The following is a 19210-nucleotide window of genomic DNA, read 5'->3' on the forward strand; positions in this document are numbered from 1 at the left end:
AAAGGCTGTTTGCCTTGTTTGTGCTCTGCATCACTGAACAAAAGCACTGAACATCTCCATTTATTTATTTTATAACCAGCATTCTTCATTTGACACTACACAATTTACATTTACACACCTCTCATATAAAGGAGGGAGTAGTAAACAGACCTTCCTCTCGGCTGCTTCGACTGACAAGGGTCTTAAATCAAATCATACGGCTCAATCCAAACATTTCTTGATTTACAGTACAACCCCCGGCACAAGCTGTGGTGTCAACACACTTCTCGATGGATGGCTTAATCATGGTTATGACGTATTAAACATATTTTGTTTAATAGCTGTGGGATTGTGTATCATACCTCAAACTAATTACAAAAACGATTTTAATTAAAAAAAAATTTCAGATGAAGTAGAGTTCCGAGGACAAAAATTTAAATCACCTTGAAATTTGTATCTACCGATGCTGATCCCCACTTCTAATTGAGGTGAGCGAGACTGACACACGGCCGCTCCGACCCGTGTGCAGTAGCCGACCGCATCTCTTTTTTTTCACCTGCACGAGGCGAGTTCATATGCGGATCAGCTTTGTGTACGGAGAGCCACACCCTGATCACATTATTCCTCGACTCTGTGCAGACACCATCAATCAGCCAGAAGAAGCCGTAATTGCATCAGTTATGAGGTCCCTCTCCAGCTCCTCACCCTGTATGAACAACAAGCCAATCGTTGTTCATGTAGCCGCCCAGCCCCGCCAGATGGCAGAGCTGAGTTTCAGACCGATGAGTTCGAAATGTCAGCTCTGGTGTGTTAGCGTGTTTAACCGCTGCGCCACCTGAGTGGCCAAATTTGTATTTCTAAAACAAATACTGGTACAAAAATGCAAATCAGTCTGCAGGTATATATAACTGAGAGCATACAGTACAATCTGCTGGATGTGGCTAATTAAAAATAAAACAATGGCTAGCACACCAGCGCCGAGATTCTGAACTCCTCAGTTCGAAACTCGCCATTGACACCGGTCAGCTAGGCGCCATCAAGCGGGCATAATTGGCAGTGCCTGCAGGACGGGTTGTGCGGACTATGTGGGTGGGGTCTTCAAACGCTGTGTAAGGACCCTGATTGGCAGGTAGAGAGGCGCCTGTGCAGAATGCATGGGTAAAAAAGGGTTCCGTTAAGGGCTGCGCATGGGTCGGAGGAGGCGTGAGCAGCAATATACCCTCCTCGACTGCAATCAGGGATCCACCAGCAGCAGAAGACAAATTGACTACACTAAATTGGGAGAAAATGCATAAAAAAATACATGGCGTGGTACAAGATGTTGGTTGTTCTCAGCCAACTGTGTCTTTATACAAAAAGGAGAACATACAAGGAGACAAAGGAAGTGTCAGGATCGAAAAATCAAAGCAATATGCCTTGAAAATCGAACACACTCAAAACAAATGAAAAACAAATAGGTGGAAACAGGAGTCAGTGTTAGTGGAGGGGTTGAAATAAATCAACTAAATGAATTGAATGAATGAGTTTTCCATCTAGAAAAGTCAAATGAAAACCTAAACAAAAGAAAATAAAAAAGGTTGCCATGGCTAGTGAGAAGCAATCATGGAATGTGGATGGTTGTATCAAAGTGATATTAAGTAATGAATTAGGAATCTGCATTAGCTAATGAACTGATGCTGAAACATCTGTCTGGTGTCATGCTAATAAAACATATAATAATGTCTGGCTGAAGAAAACAAACAAATATTTTCAATATACCTAATTATGATATTGAGTTCCAGGTCAGATAAAGGGCCAGAGGAGATGCAATCCATTCTACAATGCTGATCTGGCAACCACTATTCAAATAGTCCAGCTTGATTACTGTAGAATTATGTGATTTGTTTATTTGCTGCAGAGTAAAAAAGTTGGGCGAGTATCTAATTTTTGCCAGGGGTTCAACAGCCAGCGCTGGTATGCTAGCGGATTATCCCGCTGCACCACCTGGGCACCAAATGTTATGCTTTTAACTTTGTGGCAGCAGTTTGGGGAAAGGCCTTATGAGGTCCCTGCATATGGAATGGCTGATGTGTGGTAAGCTGGACCAGGGTTCCTCATAACTGCTGCAATTACGACCTCTGCTGGCTGATTGATGGCGCCTGGGCAGAGTTGGGAATAATGCTGATCAGGGTGTGGCTCTCCGTGCACAAGGCTAGTCAGCATATGAACTCGCCTCGTGACTAGCCTGCATTCAATATTGAGCTCAGTGAGACCCCACACCTAGCAGGTGAAAAGAAGTGATCAAGGGTTGGGGTACAGGCAGCAACAAGACAGAGAGAAGCTTTAAATGACCATGACTGGATTGGAGGAATAAGGGGGAAAAATTATAAATAAAATATTTAAACCAGCAGAGGTCGTAATTTCACAAGTTATGAGGAACCCTGGTCCAGCTTACCAACCCTGTGAACAACAGCCAATCGTTGTTCGTGTGGCCGCTCAGCCCAGCCGGATGGCAGAGCTGATATTCGATACAATGTATTAGAAATCCCAGTTCTGGTGCACTAGCTTATTTTTACCGCTGCGCCACCTGAGCGGCCCCTTACCTCTTTATTTTTTTTTATTAATTGTCTAATTAGAAAGCAAAGAAGTTTGTTTATATAATTTTAAAGGAAGAATGAGGATAATCTATTCATATATACATACGCACATGTACAGTACAATGAAATTCTTTATTCCGATATCCCAACTTCTGGGGTCAGAGTGCAGGGGCAGCCATTGTACGGCACCCCTGGAGCCAAGAGGGTTACTGGCCTTGCTCAAGCGCCCAACAGTGGCTGCATGGCAGAACCTGAATTAAAACCCACAGCCTTCTAGTTGGTAGCCCACAGCTCTACCCACTTGGCTACCACTGTCCCTTACTACTATTATTACTATATTATTACTATTACTTACATATTTATGTGGGACACTAGTGCATGATCTTAAACGTGATTTGGACATTAGCACTTTTTGTTAGTTGACCCGGACATGATATGTGTATAGAAGGTTCAGCTTGTATATAAAGACATCAATGTAAAATTGAACTATAGAAAGACCAAAAATATGTAGGCTAAAAAGTTTAGTGGTTTTTAATTAGTAGAAACCAAAGGCAAGACATTAAAAAGTGCCTTTTAATTCTGCTGTAAACTCCTAAATAGATTACTGAATCACTTGTCATTCGTGTTTTTCAGTTGGCTGCAATGTGTACAGGTTTTTAGAAAGTGTGTGATTACTTTTCCAAAAACTAATGAGCAAAATAATCCTATTACATTTTCAGAGAAGTAATTAAGAATCAGTAATGGATTACTGCAACAGCACCCGTATCTGTCAAAATCCACCACAACTTCCAGTATTACACAACTGTAATGATTTTAGGAGCAAACATGGCAAAGGCAAAGTCAAAATAGTCTCCAAAGACTGATCGGAAACTGCCTCCTTAAAGGCCCCGAGCTCATCATCTCAGCCGAGGTGCAGCTGGGCACAATCACTGGGGACCAATCACGATGAGGGGCGTTAGCTTGACATTGACGACAAGCTTTCCTTTAACATGTGCTCCTGGAGAGGTGGGTTCCAGGGTTTTAGGAGCACATAGCAGAGATGTTCACAAGTCACAGAATACGAGTCTGAGTCGAGTCACGAGTCTTTAGGCTAGAGTCCGAGTCAGGTCACGAGTCTTTATGCTAGAGTCAGAGTCAAGTCGCGAGTCTTTATGCTAGAGTCAGAGTCCAGTCACGAGTCTTTAGGCTAAAGTCCGAGTCAAGTCACGAGTATTTAGGCTAGAGTCCGAGTCAAGTCACGAGTCTTCATTCTAGAATCCAAGTCAAGTCACAAGTTTTTATGCTAGAGTTCGAGTGGAGTCACGAGTCTTTATGCTAGAGTCCGAGTTGAGTCACGATTCTTTAGGCTAGAGTTTGAGTCGAGTCACGAGTCTTTATGCTAGAGTCCGAGTCGAGTCACGATTCTTTAGGCTAGAGTCCGAGTCGAGTCACGAGTCTTTATGCTAGAGTCCAAGTCAAGTCACGAGTCCTTAGGCTAGAGTCCGAGTCAAGTCACGAGTCTTTAGGCTAGAGTCTGAGTGCAGTCACGAGTCTTTAGGCTAGAGTTCGAGTCAGGTCATGAGTCAATATAATATACACAAAACATGTATTGGAAATGTAGCATAGCAATAAACAAATAATCTGTAAATTCAGATAAAAACTACAACAGATAAGCGACTGTATTTAGCCGCTTAACTTCGTGCCTTTACTTTCCTAGGTACCAGTTAAAAGCTTAAACTGATCCCAAACACAGCAAAAAATCCATAATGCTGCTTACCTTAACTTATGTTCTTCCATATGCTATTAAATTTATAACCATGTGTCCCATTAGGAATATAATCGGTTATTTTTTAAATGTGTGATTATAATTTAAAAAACTCCAAACTTTTCCCGGTTGTGAAGTAAAACACGAACCCGTTAGAAAGCCAATCAAGCGTTTCATTGACAATCATCTGTGTGTTGCTGCAATATATGCAAATAACAGCATTTATTACTAACAATTAAAATCAGAAGCTCTGATTGGTTCAGAAAGCGGTTCTTACAATCATTAGCGCCAATTCTATAGGAGCGTTCCATTCACGTTATCTGTTACTCTGAAGTGCACTAGGTAGGGTATTCCACCAAGCAACGCTTCATCACTACGCTGGCTGGAACATTTACTCATTGGTGCGTTGCGGGTTAAGACGGCCGGAGCTTTATTAGAGAGCAGAAAATGACACGATCAGAATGATGTCGGATCATATATATATACAGTATATATAATTGTCACACGTAACTAATTTTGCTGACTTTTGTTGTCCACAAGTCATTTTTTGTGAGTCACGAGTCGAGTCCGAGTCATTTGAAACAAGTCCGAGTCTGAAGTTGCTGTGTGTGCAACTTACGTGCGACTCGGACTCGAGTCGGCTGGAATCATGACAGCAACATGTAGACTGGAACCTTTAATCATCTCACAGAACTGCTGCCAAAATCTCTCACAAGCCCTGACAATTCCTGTAGTGAGACTGCAGAAACCCTTTGGTCCTCATTACAATGTGGAACACCTCAAATAACACCACACGTTAATCAGGTGAAGACTCTGAAACTAATGGAATGCAATGAAGTCACATTGAATTTGTCTTTTAAATTTTCTTCCAATTTGTTTCACAATTACTGTGAGACTGATTAATTGTTGAATGATAATTGAAACCAAGGGGATTTTCCTTCTCGGGTAATAGACTTTCAAATAAAAAGTACATTTCTGCCTTAGGTACAAGATAAATTAGGCGCTCTGGGAAACTGAATGTGGGTACCATCCACAGTTAAAGTCAAAAGTTTATATTTGACGTGTCATGCCAGTCTTGTGATTATAATGAGTTGTGCAACTGTTCTTCTTTCTATTGCTGCATGATTGCCACATATTCAAAATATGAATTTATTGAAATAATTTAATGTGACTTCAATGAACTATTAAGAATAATAACTAATGTTTAATCAGCTAACTTAATTATGATTATAATACTAAAGCTGATGATAGCTTATATTAATTGACCCAAATTGCACCTTATGGTGGCACGATGGCCAAGTGGTAAGGCGTCGGTCTCGTAAATCGAAGATCACGGGTTCAATCCCCATTCATGCCTTTGATATGCATGCTTTCTTTTTCAGTAATTTCCCTCGGGATTAATAAAGTATCTGTCTGTCTGTCTGTCTGTATGTCTGTCTGTCTGTCTGTCCGTCCGTCCGTCCGTCCGTCCATCCATCCATCTAATCTTCTAAGGTAATTGTCCCGAATGGCCAGATGTTTCCAAGACAGATTGACAAAAACATGATGGCTTTTTGTTCCTAATGTTTGTTTGTTTATGAGGATTTTAATGTCATGTTTTACACTTTAGTTACATTCATGACAGGAACTGTAGTTACTCATTACACAAGGTTCATCAGTTCTCACAAGGTTATATTAAACACAGTCCTGGACAGTTTAGTATCTCCAATTCACCTCACTTGCATGTCTTTGGACTGTGGGAGAAAACCGGAGCACCCGGAGGAAACCCACACAAACATGGGGAGAACATGCAAACTCCACACAGAAAGGACCCAGACCTGTGTAGTGACTGTGTAGTAAAGTGATGTCATTTGTTTTTAAAAAAGTGCGGAAACCTTTTGAAGAACCCTTGTAATTATGAAAAAACAGTATTTTTATCAGTATATTAACAGTATTTTATCAGTATATTAACAATCACTAATCTCTTAGTTTTGACATATGACGTGCCACACAAATTCTGAGTGTTTGAATTTAGGATGGAAGATGAGCAGTAGGGCGCTCAGCTCTACTCACCAGAGCTGACCCGGGCTGGGCGCCTACATGAACAATGACTGGCTGTTTTTCATATAGGGTGGGAACCGGATAGGGACCTCATAACTAATGTAATTATGACCTCTGCTGGCTGATTGATGGTGCCCGCACAGAGTTGAGAAATAATGAGTTGATAAGGGTGTGGCTCTCCGTACACAAAGCACATTAACAGTGTATAGTAGGTTCAGCTTGAATATCAAGACATCAAAGACCTAACCGATTTGAATCGTTACACATGTGAATCGATTTTTAACTGTCTTGTGGTGCATCGTTACATCCCTAATGACTTTACTGTGGCTGATACTGCATAATTCCCCCAGCGGTTTGGTTCGTGCACTCTTACTACCCCCTTTAGTCTGTTTGTTCCTGAACATGGTTTTATTTTGCCCCCTTTGCATCTGGGTATGTTTGATTAGAAAGGAAGGAAGCAACTAGTTCTATCCTGCAGTGTAAGAAGCACTCAGTTGGAATGACCCAGCACTGTAGGTCCTGAATTATTTATGACCGCTAAGGAAGAGCTCTCACTTTTTCACCACATGCTGCAGATGCAGATTTATCAGGCTGATGTCCTACTGTGACTTACTTTAGGTCATATGAATGTATATTGGCAAGGCTTTCATCTCCTGCATTTTACAAACCCAGTACCATAAAAGTTGGGACACTAGGAGATCAGTGATTTGTAAACTGTCTTTAAATGATTAATTAAAAGTAGCACAAAAAGTAGCGCAAAAAGGTATGATAAACATTTAGCTTGTTCCAAATTTGACAGGTGGAACACATTCTGAAAATAGGACTGAGCCAAATTAAGATTAGGAAAGCTGTGAAATGGGAATAAAGCAATGCTATCAATATTGGGTATGAATGAAGCATTATAAAACAGCTCAGTTGCTTGTGACAAAGATAAAGAGGTCAAAAAACAGCGTCTGTCATATTATAGGGTATTTAATTCATTTATTAATTAATTATTTTTTTCCCATTATGTCCAAATTTAGTAAATTCTGTATTATCAAAAATTTTTGTCTATTTATTTATGCATTTTCTCAATTTGTCGTCTTCTGCTGCTGTGGATCCCCGCATACATTCGAGGAGGGTATATTTGCTGCTCACGTGCCCTCCGACACATCTGCTAACCAGGGTCCTTACACAGAGTCTGAAGACCCCACCCACATAGTCTGGTCATTTCCCCAACCCAGCAGACATGGTGGCCAATTAGTGTCTGCTGCAGGCACTGCCAGTTATGCCCGATAGATGGCTCCCAGCCGAACGGTGGCAACACTGACTTTTAAACCGAAGAGTTCAGACTCTCGGCACTGGTGTGCTAGCGGAATATCCTGCTGTGCCACCTGGGCGCCCTTAGGTTTTTTTTTGTTTTATTTTTTACCTGGGTGTGACTGCTGTTTATTGATAAAATCAATATGATATTACTTCAGCACATGGTATGATGCATCGGCAAAGCTAAGCATATTTGTGATGGATATGTTTAAAACCAAGGGTATTCTGTTCAGATTGCGCAGCCGTCTAAAGCACTAGAACACCGCCACTAATCTGAGATCTGAGTTTGAGTCTCATCACGCTGGCCGGTGAATAAGGCTGTGCCCGTATCAGAGGGGGCTCGTGACAGCCTGCAACCATCCTGGGTGGTGCAAGTGGCATACGATTGCAACATGTATGACTTGATTAGGGAGATTAGGGAACTTCTCCACCCACACACACACACCCCTTCCCAAAAAAGAGGAAATGAAACAAGAAATTAGATGGAAGGAAATCTGTTAATGGACTATAATACAAGTCACATTAGATGATAATGAGCGTGATATTCACAGATCAGTTGGAGAGCATGGCTTCTTTCACATGCTGTTACTAATATTGATGGTTATATGACATTTCATCTCTGGAATGAAGTTCACAGAAGGGATACAAACTCATAAAAATGAAGATGCTATTTTAGTTGCAATGAAACCCGGTTTTTCTATCATGTTCTCTCACCAGCCCTCATATCTTCTCGTCATGCCTGCTTTGCCCTCTAATGGATGTCTGGCATCCTGCTAGTGCCCTGCTGAGCAGCTCATGTGATTAACCACACACAGTATCTCCAAATAGGGCTGTCTCAGCTCCCCCCTCCAGCCCTGCTGTAACAGATTGTCTTGATAAAGATGGTACCTTACAAAGAAATACAGTACACTTGATAGCTAAATGCACATGGACACCTGAACATGAGCTTTCCATTAGGGATGTGCCAGCCTTTACTACTATTACTGTGATAATTTGTGCCCATTTAGTCAAAAGGGTAGACCCAGAAGGCCTGGTTTGCAATCAGAATTCCAGTTCACTGAAAGAGTGTGCAGTGGGATTGGGGTCAAAAGCCAGAAAGTTGAAACATACACCGACGAGGCATAACAACTGATAGGTGAAGTGAATAACACTGATTATCTTTTCATCACGGCACCTGTTGGGTGGGATATATCAGGCAGCAAGTGAACATTTTATCCTCAAAGTTGGTGTGTTAGAAGCCGAAAAAATGGGCGAGCATAAGGATTTGAGTGAGTTTGACGAGGGCCAAATTGTGATGGTCTGCCGACTGGGTCGGAGCATCTCCAAAACTGCAGCTCTTGTGGGGTGTTCCCAGTCTGCAGTGGTCAGTATCTATCAAAAGTGCTCCAACGAAGGAACAGTGGTAAATCAGCGACAGGGTCATGGGCGGCCATGGCTCATTGATGCACGTAGGGAGTGAAGGCTGGCCCGTGTGGTCCGATCCAACAGACGAGCTACTGTAGCTCAAATTGCTGAAGAAGTGAATTCTGGTTCGAGAGGTGTCAGAATACACAGTGCATCACAGCTTGACCAACACAATATTAGGAAGGTGGTCATAATGTTATGCCTGATCGGTGTATACAATGGTACCTTGAAACTCGACATCTATTGGTTCTGAAAGTGGCGTCGAGTTTAAAAGACGTCCAGTTCTGTGGAACTGCATATATTTTAGGCTAATGTAAAATAATGGGGTTGTTTTTGACACTGAAATTAAACACAAATATAATATAAAAACACTGAAATACAATTAAAACATTTAACAATCAATACAAAATACAATAAAACCTGCATTTTACCTTTACTTCTTTATTGTTTCCTTATGCTTCTTAATCGTGGAGATGCTTGATCTTGGAATACCGTATTCCTTAGCGAGTTTAGTAAGAATGCATTTACATGAGAAGGAGCAAAACTGATTTTGCACTGGCTGTGCCGTTATTTCTTATGGAGTGTGGCGGTGCACAAAGCTTAATGTGACTTGTATTAAAACAACGAGCGAGGAAGTCACATTAAGCTTTTTTTTAACAATAAGCATTTTAGAAATGCAGATTCATCTCATATTCTCACTTTGATGAGTGCTGAACAAAGCAGCAGTCGCACACACATCGAGTTTAAGGGAAACGTTGAGTTTAAGGGTACAAATGTCTTGACGCAGGGCATTTGAGTCACAAGGTACCACTGTAATTGATTTTATATAATTACTTTTATACATTAGCAATAGGTGTGGCTAAAACACCAACTCAGTGATATGCTATATGATTAATCACCTTGTTTACTATACTGGACTCTAGCATATCTGAATCACAGTGCTAGTGAAGGTTAGCTGTATATTGCTAATTGGTTTGAAGCATTTTTAAATAATGCAGGAAGGATAAAGCACTCTGAGGCTGCTTAGCAGGTGTGCTGTAGCAGCGCCAAGCAATCTCTGGCTGCGGCATTAAAATTCGGAGATCAATAGAACAGTGAGCTTTTCCAGTCGCACTGAAGTGGAAGAAGAAACAAAGCACTTGGTACAGACTGATGCTTGAAATAAGAATCAGCTTTTATACGATATAGGCAATGCAGACAGAGCTGCCAGTTGTGTATTTACTTTCCCCCCAATTTAATCACTGCCAATTCCCCTGTTGTAATTCCTTTGCTGCTTGCACCACCCCTGCACTGGTTAAGAGGAGCTGAGACTATCACACATCTCTCCACACTCTCCGGCTACATCTTATAACCTGCCAGTGGTGGAGTCTCACTGAGAGCTGCACTGCGTATGGAGAGTCATGCTATGAACTCCACATTTACCCACTACTAGTGCCATTGAGAGCTGGGATAGGCTCCAGTACCCCTTACCTCTGACCCTGATTAGAATAAGTGGTATTGTCCATGATTGATGAATCTTGTGTAACCAGTAACTATCTGTCCTGACTTTCTTGCTGTGAGGCAACAGTGTTACCCACTTAGCCACCATGCCACCCCCATAGAATGTAGTATGTGTTACAGTATACCTATATTTCGTGTATAATATGTGCTATAGTGTACCCACAGTATGTAGTATGTGTTATAGTATACCCATAGAATGTAGTATGTAGTTTGTGTTACAGTATACCTATAGTATGTAGTATATATTATGTGCTATAGTATACCCACAGTATGTAGTATGTGTTATAGTTTACCCATAGTATGTAGTATATAGTATGTGCTATAGTATACCCAAAGTATGTAGTTTGTGTTACAGTATACCTATAGTATGTAGTATATATTATGTGCTATAGTATACCCACAGTATGTAGTGTGTTATAGTTTACCCATAGTATGTAGTATATATTATGTGCTATAGTATACCCAAAGTATGTAGTGTGTGCTATAGTTTACCCATAGTATGTAGTATGTGTTACAGTATATCTATAGTATGTAGTCTATAATATGTGCTATAGTATACCCACAGTATGTAGTATGTTTTATAGTTTACCCACAGTATGTAGTATATAGTATGTGCTATAGTATACCCAAAGTATGTAGTATGCGTTATAGTTTACCCATAGTATGTAGTGTGTTACTGTATACCTATAGTATGTGTTATAGTATACCTACAGTATGTAGTATGTAGTATTAGCTATAGTATACCCATAGTATATAGTATATAGTATGTGCTATAGTATACTTATAGTATGTAGTATGTGTTATAGTTTACCCATAGTATGTAGTATGTGCTACTGTATACCTATAGTATATAGTATGTGCTATAGTATACCCACAGTATGTAGTATTAGCTATAGTATACCCACAGTATGTAGTATATGATATACAGTAGTATACCCACAGTATGTAGTATTAGCTATAGTATACCCACAGTATGTAGTATATGATATAGTATACCCACAGTATGTAGTATTAGCTATAGTAGACCCACAGTATGTAGTATATGATATAGTATACCCACAGTATGTAGTATATGATATAGTATACCCACAGTATGTAGTATATGATATAGTGTACCCACAGTATGTAGTATATGATATAGTATACCCACAGTATGTAGTATATGATATAGTGTACCCACAGTATGTAGTATATGATATAGTATACCCACAGTATGTAGTATATGATATAGTGTACCCACAGTATGTAGTATATGATATAGTGTACCCACAGTATGTAGTATATGATATAGTATACCCACAGTATGTAGTATATGATATAGTATACCCACAGTATGTAGTATATGATATAGTGTACCCACAGTATGTAGTATATGATATAGTATACCCACAGTATGTAGTATATGATATAGTATACCCACAGTATGTAGTATATGATATAGTATACCCACAGTATGTAGTATATGATATAGTGTACCCACAGCATGTAGTATATGATATAGTATACCCACAGTATGTAGTATATGATTTAGTATACCCACAGTATGTAGTATTAGCTATAGTATACCCACAGTATGTAGTATATGATATAGTAGACCCACAGTATGTAGTATTAGCTGTAGTGTACCCACAGTATGTAGTATGAACATTTGTGTAACCAGTAACTATCTGTCCTGTCATGAATGTAACCAAAGTGTGTAAAACATGATGTTAAAATCCTAATAAATAAATATCTGGACATGCACTACAAATGTAATTCATACTGTATTTGTCTTTTTTAAAAGAGCTATTTTCTCTGTATTAAAAAGATCCAACAGCCCGCTACAAATGTTATTACCGGCATTATTCCCACAAGGCAGCTGGATTTGCTTCTGCAGTTCTTGGTGCCCTATTTCCTTGTACACTGTGTTATCAGATTCAATTCAGCTAAAGCTGTGAGCATGTAATTTAAAACTCAGTGTATTTTCTCATGTCTGGCATCTACTTGAAAACAAGGTGTTTTCCAGATACTATTGTAAACGTACAAGAAATGAATAAAAAAATCACAAAGACTGGCAGTGCATATACACTGATTAGGCAAAACATTATTACCACCTTTCTAATATTGTTTTGGTCCCTTTTTTGCTGCCAAAACAGCCCTGACCCATCTAGGCATGGACTCCACTAGACCTCGGAAGGTGTGCTGTGGTGTCTGGCACCAAGATGTTAGCAGCAGATACTTTAACTCCTGTAAGTTGTGAGATGGGGCCTCTATGGATCGAACTTGTTTGAGCTACAGTAGCTCGTCTGTTGGATCGGACCACACAGGCCAGCCTTCGCTCCCCACATGCATTAATGAGCCTTGGCCGCCACTGTTCCTTCCTTGGACCACTTTTGATAGATACTGACCACTGCAGCCCGGGAACACCCCACAAGAGCTGCAGTTTTGGAGATGCTCCGACCCAGTTGTCTAACCATCACAATTTGGCCCTTGTCAAACTTGCTCAAATCCTTATGCTTGCCCATTTTTCCTGCTTCTAACACATCAACTTTGAGGATAAAATGTTCACTTGCTGCCTAATATATCCCACCCACAAACAGGTGCCGTGATGAAGAGATAATCAGTGTTATTCACTTCACCTGTCAGTGCCCATAATGTTATGCCTGGTTGGCGTATGTCATATGTATGTATATGTAAAAGCTTTTGATCTGTAGAATGGATTTGAATTGTACGATTTACTGAATGTGTTAGCAAAACATATTATTGTTATTATTATTATTATTATTATTGCCAGGATAATTAACTACAGAATAATTAAAAGGAAGAAGCAAAAACTGGATAAGTAACTTACAGAACATATGATAATTAGAGGATTGGATGACAATAAAAGTGGATTCATTACAGTACAGTAAATTATTGACCTTAATAAAGCCTTTTTACTGTTAATTTAAAATATCCATAGCTTATTTTCTAACCACTTATTATTATTATCTGTTAGTAATAATTCTTAGTGTCATTTAAACAAAACTACATTAATGGGACCTATTTTTCTGGGTACCATTAAAGGCTGCAAAATAGGTGTAATTAAATGAATACTTGGTGGCATGGGGAAACTCTGTGTGGAGTTTGCATGTTCTCCCCATGTCTGAGTGGGTTTCCTCCAGAAGCTCCGGTTACCTCCCACAGTCAAAAGACGTGCAGGTTCACTGAAGATAGTAAAATTGCCCTAAGTGTAGATGTGAATGTGTGTGTGTGTTTGCCCTATAATGGACTGGCGACCTGTCCGGGGTGTTTACTGTCTCCCGTTTGGTGAATTGTACCCAAAGCGACCCTGAATAGAATAAAGCGGTGGTCAAATAATGAATGACTTATTATTAATAATTATTATTAATTCTTTTTCTATTTTCTCCTTTTCTCCAGCGGTATCCTTCATGCGACACAGCGCATCAGCTTTCGGATTTGCAGTGAGTGCTATTCTTATTATAAAATATGAACTAGATCTGAATTCTATCTTCTAATGTATGAATTATTAAATATGCATTTTATTTATAGATATTCTATCTATCATACAGAATTTATAATCCACACTCTTCAACCTGGCTACATGTATTTAGATAGATAGATACTTTATTAATCCCAAAGGAAATTGAGGCCTCAAAGTTACATAAATAAAAGTCAAAAAGTAAGTAATAGTAAGTAATAGTACACACTACAGAGATTCACATTATACACAAATTATCTGTATAACCACAACAACACTCGGACAACACACAACAACAACAGGACCTGAGGGTACATATGGTACATGTGGTACATATGGAGGTGTTATTTCAGTTAACACCTTTTTAACACTTTTTTGCTATTATATACTAAGCAGAAAAGTCTTTACGAATCAATATAATATACACAAAACATATATTGGAAAGGTAGCGTACAAATAAACAAATAATATGTAAGTTCAGATAAAAAACAACATTGCAAAACAAAAGCACGCAATAAATAACGGCACAGTGGCCAAAATCCGGCAAAATACAGCAAAAAAATCATCACCACTGCTTACCTTAGCTTATGTTCTTCCAGATGCTATTAAATTTATAACCATGTGTTGTCGCATTGGGAATATAATCCGTTATTTCGTAAATGTGTGTAGTAAAGTAGTGAAGTAAAACACTAAATCGTTAGAAAGTCAATCAAGCGTTTCATTGACACATCATCAAAATTACTTCTTGCGTGAATTTTGGGACACCCTTTATATATATATATATATATACAGTATATATATATATATATAGTTTTTTTTTTCACTTCATTTGAACATTTTCGTTACCTTTGAATTGGAATCTCACTTAAAATGGTGGAATACCCTACATAGTGCACTTCACAGGAGCAACTGGGGTGAATGGAACGTCCTACAGAATTGGCGCTGATGGTTAAAAGAGCGCTTTCTGAACCAATCAGACCTTCTCATTTTAATTTTTAATAAAAAATGCAGTGACGCAAACTGAATAAATGCAAATAAGAGCATTTTTTACAAAAAATTAAAATTAGAAGGTCTGATTGGTTCAGAAAGCGCTCTTTTAACCATCAGCGCCAATTCTGTAGGACGTTCCATTCACCCCAGTTGCTCCTGTGAAGTGCACTATGTAGGGTATTCCACCATTTTAAGTGAGATTCCAATTCAAAGGTAACGAAAATGTTCAAATGAAGTGAAAAAAAAAACTATATATATATATATATATATATATAAAGGGTGTCCCAAAATTCACGCAAGAAGTAATTTTGATAGAGAACACAGGTTTTTAATTAAAAATTTTACATTTTTAATTGATTCATAAAGTATACAGTATAGGGTTATGTATGGAATAGCATATGGGTAAATGGCCTAATGTTATGGCTAAATGTGACATACAGATGAAAACCATAAAAATAATTGGTTATAATAATAAGCCATCAAGATGAAAATGAGCCTCATCGCTGAAGATGACTTTGTTCGAAAAATCGGCATCCACTTCTTGTTGTTCCAAAATCCATTTAACAAACTCTCTTCGCTGTGCGTGGTCAGTAGACTTCAGTTCTTGACTCAATTGAACTTTGTAAGCATGAAGATGCAAATCTTTCATGAGAATACGCTGTAGAGAGCTTCTGGAAATGTTCAATTCTTGACCACGGTGCCGAATTCATGTTCCTGGACTCTCAGCAACACTCTCACGAACTGCTTCGATGTTTTGTGTTGAACGACTTGTTGAAGGACGGCCAGAGTGTCTAAGATCACTAATTGATCCAGTCTCCCTGAATTTTTTAATTAATCTCTTCTTAAAAAATTAAAATCTTGCGTGAATTTTGGGACACCCTGTATATATATATAATACACATAAGTAATGTTAACACATGCTGACGCTAGGGACTGTTTACGAGTCATTTTTTTGCGAGTCATGAGTCAAGTCCGAGTCGAGTCTGAAGTCGCTGTGTGTGCCCCATCTCTGATACTAAGAAATTATAAGACCCCTCATCACAAAAAAAGAACCTGAATTGTCTGGCAGTATTAGTACACACACAGAATAAACAATGAAAAACTAAAATCCCTTCTCTGCATTGTTTTTTAATTAATGGCAAAGATTTTGGCATTTAACTTTTCTGTCCCACATATTAATTAAAGAAGGTTCATGTGTTAAGCTGGTAACATGTGTTTACTCTATATGGATATTCTACTGCTGTTACTAATGGCTGATTTTTTCCATTTCAGTTTGATGCCACATTAGATGTGCTGTCGTCCGCCATCGTGCTCTGGCGCTACAGCAATGCAGCAGCTGTGCATTCAGCCCACAGAGAGTACATGTAAGTATGAAGCTAAACACAAATGCTTCTTAAAGTGTCACAACCTATGTTTATAATCTCAACTATATAGCCAAAAATATGTGTACACCCCTCCTAATTATTAAGTTATTAAGGGGATAGAAATACTGCAGAACTTTTCCTGGTCTAACCTTGAGGATTCAAAATGTAGCCAAAACAGCATGAATCCATTAATCAAACTTTTCTCAACAGTTTAGGCTGCTTGTGGTGTACTAGTGTGGGGAATGTTTTTGATGCACATTAGTCCCCCAAATATCAATTTTTACTCACTATTAGCCCTTTTCGACCAACATGGAATGGCTCCATCAATTGGCATGTGAGCATCGGAACTGGACCACAGAGCAATGGAAGAAGGTGGCCTGGTCTGATGAATCACGTTTTCTTTTACATCATGTGGATGGCCGGGTGCGTGTGCGTCACTTACCTGGGGAACACAAGGCACCAGGATGCACTATGGGAAGAAGGCAAGCCAGCGGATGCAGTGTGATGCTTTGGGCAATGTTCTGCTGGAAAACCTTGGTTCCTGCCATCCATGTGGATGTTACTTTGACACGTACCACCTACCTAAGCATTGTTGCAGACCATGTACACCCTTTCATGGAAACGGTATTCCCTGATGGCTGTGGCCTCTTTCAGCAGGATAATGCGCCCTGCCACAAAGCAAAAATGCTTCAGGAATGGTTTGAGGAGCACGACAACGAGTTTGAGGTGTTGACTTGGCCTCCAAATTCCCCAGATCTCAATCCAATCGAGCATCTGTGGGATGTGCTGAGCAAACAAGTCAGATTCATGGAGGCCCCACCTCACAACTTACAGGAGTTAAAGGATCTGCTGCTAACATCTTGGTGCCAGATACCACAGCACACCTTCAGGGGTCTAGTGTAGTCCATGCCTCGACGGGTCAGGGCTGTTTTGGCAGCAAAAGGGGGACCAACACATTATTAGGAAGGTGGTCATAATGTTATGCATCATGGGTGTATAAATAAACTTTAAAAATGTCAATATACAAATACTGACAAACTTTACACCACTTATATGGCTGCTAAATTTCTTTTCACTTCTGTATACTAAACATCTGCAAATAAAAAATGTGTCTCACACCATTCGTCTCACACGGAGTAGCCTTCTACGTCTTTTTATCGCCAGTAGTTGATCAATGCTTGCTTTTTGCATTAAACAAACATCTGTAACAATTGTAACAGTACAATTGTCTGCAGGTAATCTACACCCTCCACTATTGTGTTAGTACTATTTACTTCCATTGTGCAACACCCACCATCCTTAGCTCCCAAAAACTGGTGAAAACGCGGGCCAGTTCTTTAAAAAGCACCAAGGTTCCAAGAAGCCTAAACGGAACCAGTTAATAGGCACACTATTGCCATCCTAAAGTGATTACTTTCATTAGTTACATGAACTTGACAATGTACCTGGAGAAATGGTAGATTTGCAGCAAAAATTAGGCCTGTAATAAGAAAATAAATGGCCCTATTTAGTATTAGTATTGTGTTTTTGAATAGAAGTGGCCAGTGTGTAGATTTAATACTGACACAATTGTCACATGAATACATTTGTTGACAGAATCCAAGAAGTTCCATCTGAACATCTGTTAGTTTTTTTAAAAAAGCTTTTAAGCCACCATGCAAAACATTTATTGATGTAAGTTGCTGGTGTGTTTGAGGGTGGAGTTTCTTTTTCACATCATGGCCAAGATTGTATCTAAAATTACCTACTTCATACTAATTAGTATTAATAATACCAAATCTTGTGCTTCAATATCAAAGGCTACATTCTCATAAAGGTGCCTATTCGAGTCCTACATCTTTTTTTGGTCTGCAGAGATTTGTTGATGAGTCAAGTATGGTATGAGAGAGAGAAAGCTTTTTTTCTGGGAGATGTGTCAAAAAGATGTATGGATTTATTATAATAATAATAATAATACATTTTATTTATATAGCGCTTTTCAAGATACTCAAAGACGCTTTACATAAGACAAATAATCAAAACAAATACGTACATACACCATACAAATCATAGTACAAAATCAAAATAGTACATCAACATCAAGAATAATTAAGATAAAAACAAAGAGAGCAGCATAAGACAGTTCATTAAAAATTAGCTAAATTATGAGAGAGAACAACAAATATAGAACAATTTCTTAAAATTAGACAGAAACAGGACAGATTTACATGCAATCAGGAAACTGAAAACTTTACAAGTTTTAGGATCTAGGACTTCACATTTCTGTCGTGATCTAAGTATAAAAACTATTAAAAAGAATAGCAAAAATAAAAGCATTTATTTCGTGTTGTTACAAGTTAAATGCCATATTGAATAGATGAGTTTTGAGAAGTGACTTGAATTTGGACAGGTCAGGACAATCTCGTAGGTGTTTGGGGAGAGCATTCCATAAAGATGGAGCAGCTATGGAAAAGGCCCTGTCACCCCAGGTCCGGTGCTTGGTCCTAGAGGGTATGGACAGTAGGTTAGCCTCAGAAGAGCGAAGGCTACGGGAGGGAATGTGCTGATGGAGCAGGTCGGTGAGGTAGGATGGGGCCTGATTATGGAGAGCTTTGTGAGTGAATAGAAGAATTTTGAATTGAATGCGTTGAGCAACGGGAAGCCAATGAAGTTTTTGTAGAACAGGTGTAATATGATCACGGGAGCGAGTATGAGTAAGGAGGCGAGCAGCTGAATTCTGGATATACTGAAGTTTTTTTAGGATTTTGTTAGATGTACCATAAAGGATGCTATTGCAATAATCAATTCTGGATGTAATAAAAGCATGAATCAAGGTTTCGGCGGCAGAAAAGGAGAGTGATGGACGTAGACG

At 39.2% G+C, this 19210-nt stretch overlaps 1 protein-coding gene and 1 non-coding gene across 2 annotated transcripts in view; both read left to right on the plus strand.

Annotated features, from left to right (window-relative positions):
- Positions 1-19210, plus strand: part of tmem163a (transmembrane protein 163a) — a 52194-nt gene that overhangs the window by 20869 nt on the left and 12115 nt on the right. Inside the window, exons 3-4 of the mRNA XM_063006430.1 lie at positions 13945-13988; positions 16268-16359. Of these exons, the coding sequence (XP_062862500.1) occupies positions 13945-13988; positions 16268-16359 (136 nt within the window). The remainder of the gene's footprint in view (positions 1-13944; positions 13989-16267; positions 16360-19210) is intronic.
- On the plus strand, positions 5585-5656 carry trnat-cgu (transfer RNA threonine (anticodon CGU)). Its single transcript has one exon. It is a non-coding gene; the product is annotated as a tRNA-Thr (tRNA).

The sequence above is a fragment of the Trichomycterus rosablanca genome, chromosome 12, assembly GCF_030014385.1.
Source record: "Trichomycterus rosablanca isolate fTriRos1 chromosome 12, fTriRos1.hap1, whole genome shotgun sequence".
In the NCBI taxonomy this organism is placed as follows: domain Eukaryota; kingdom Metazoa; phylum Chordata; class Actinopteri; order Siluriformes; family Trichomycteridae; genus Trichomycterus; species Trichomycterus rosablanca.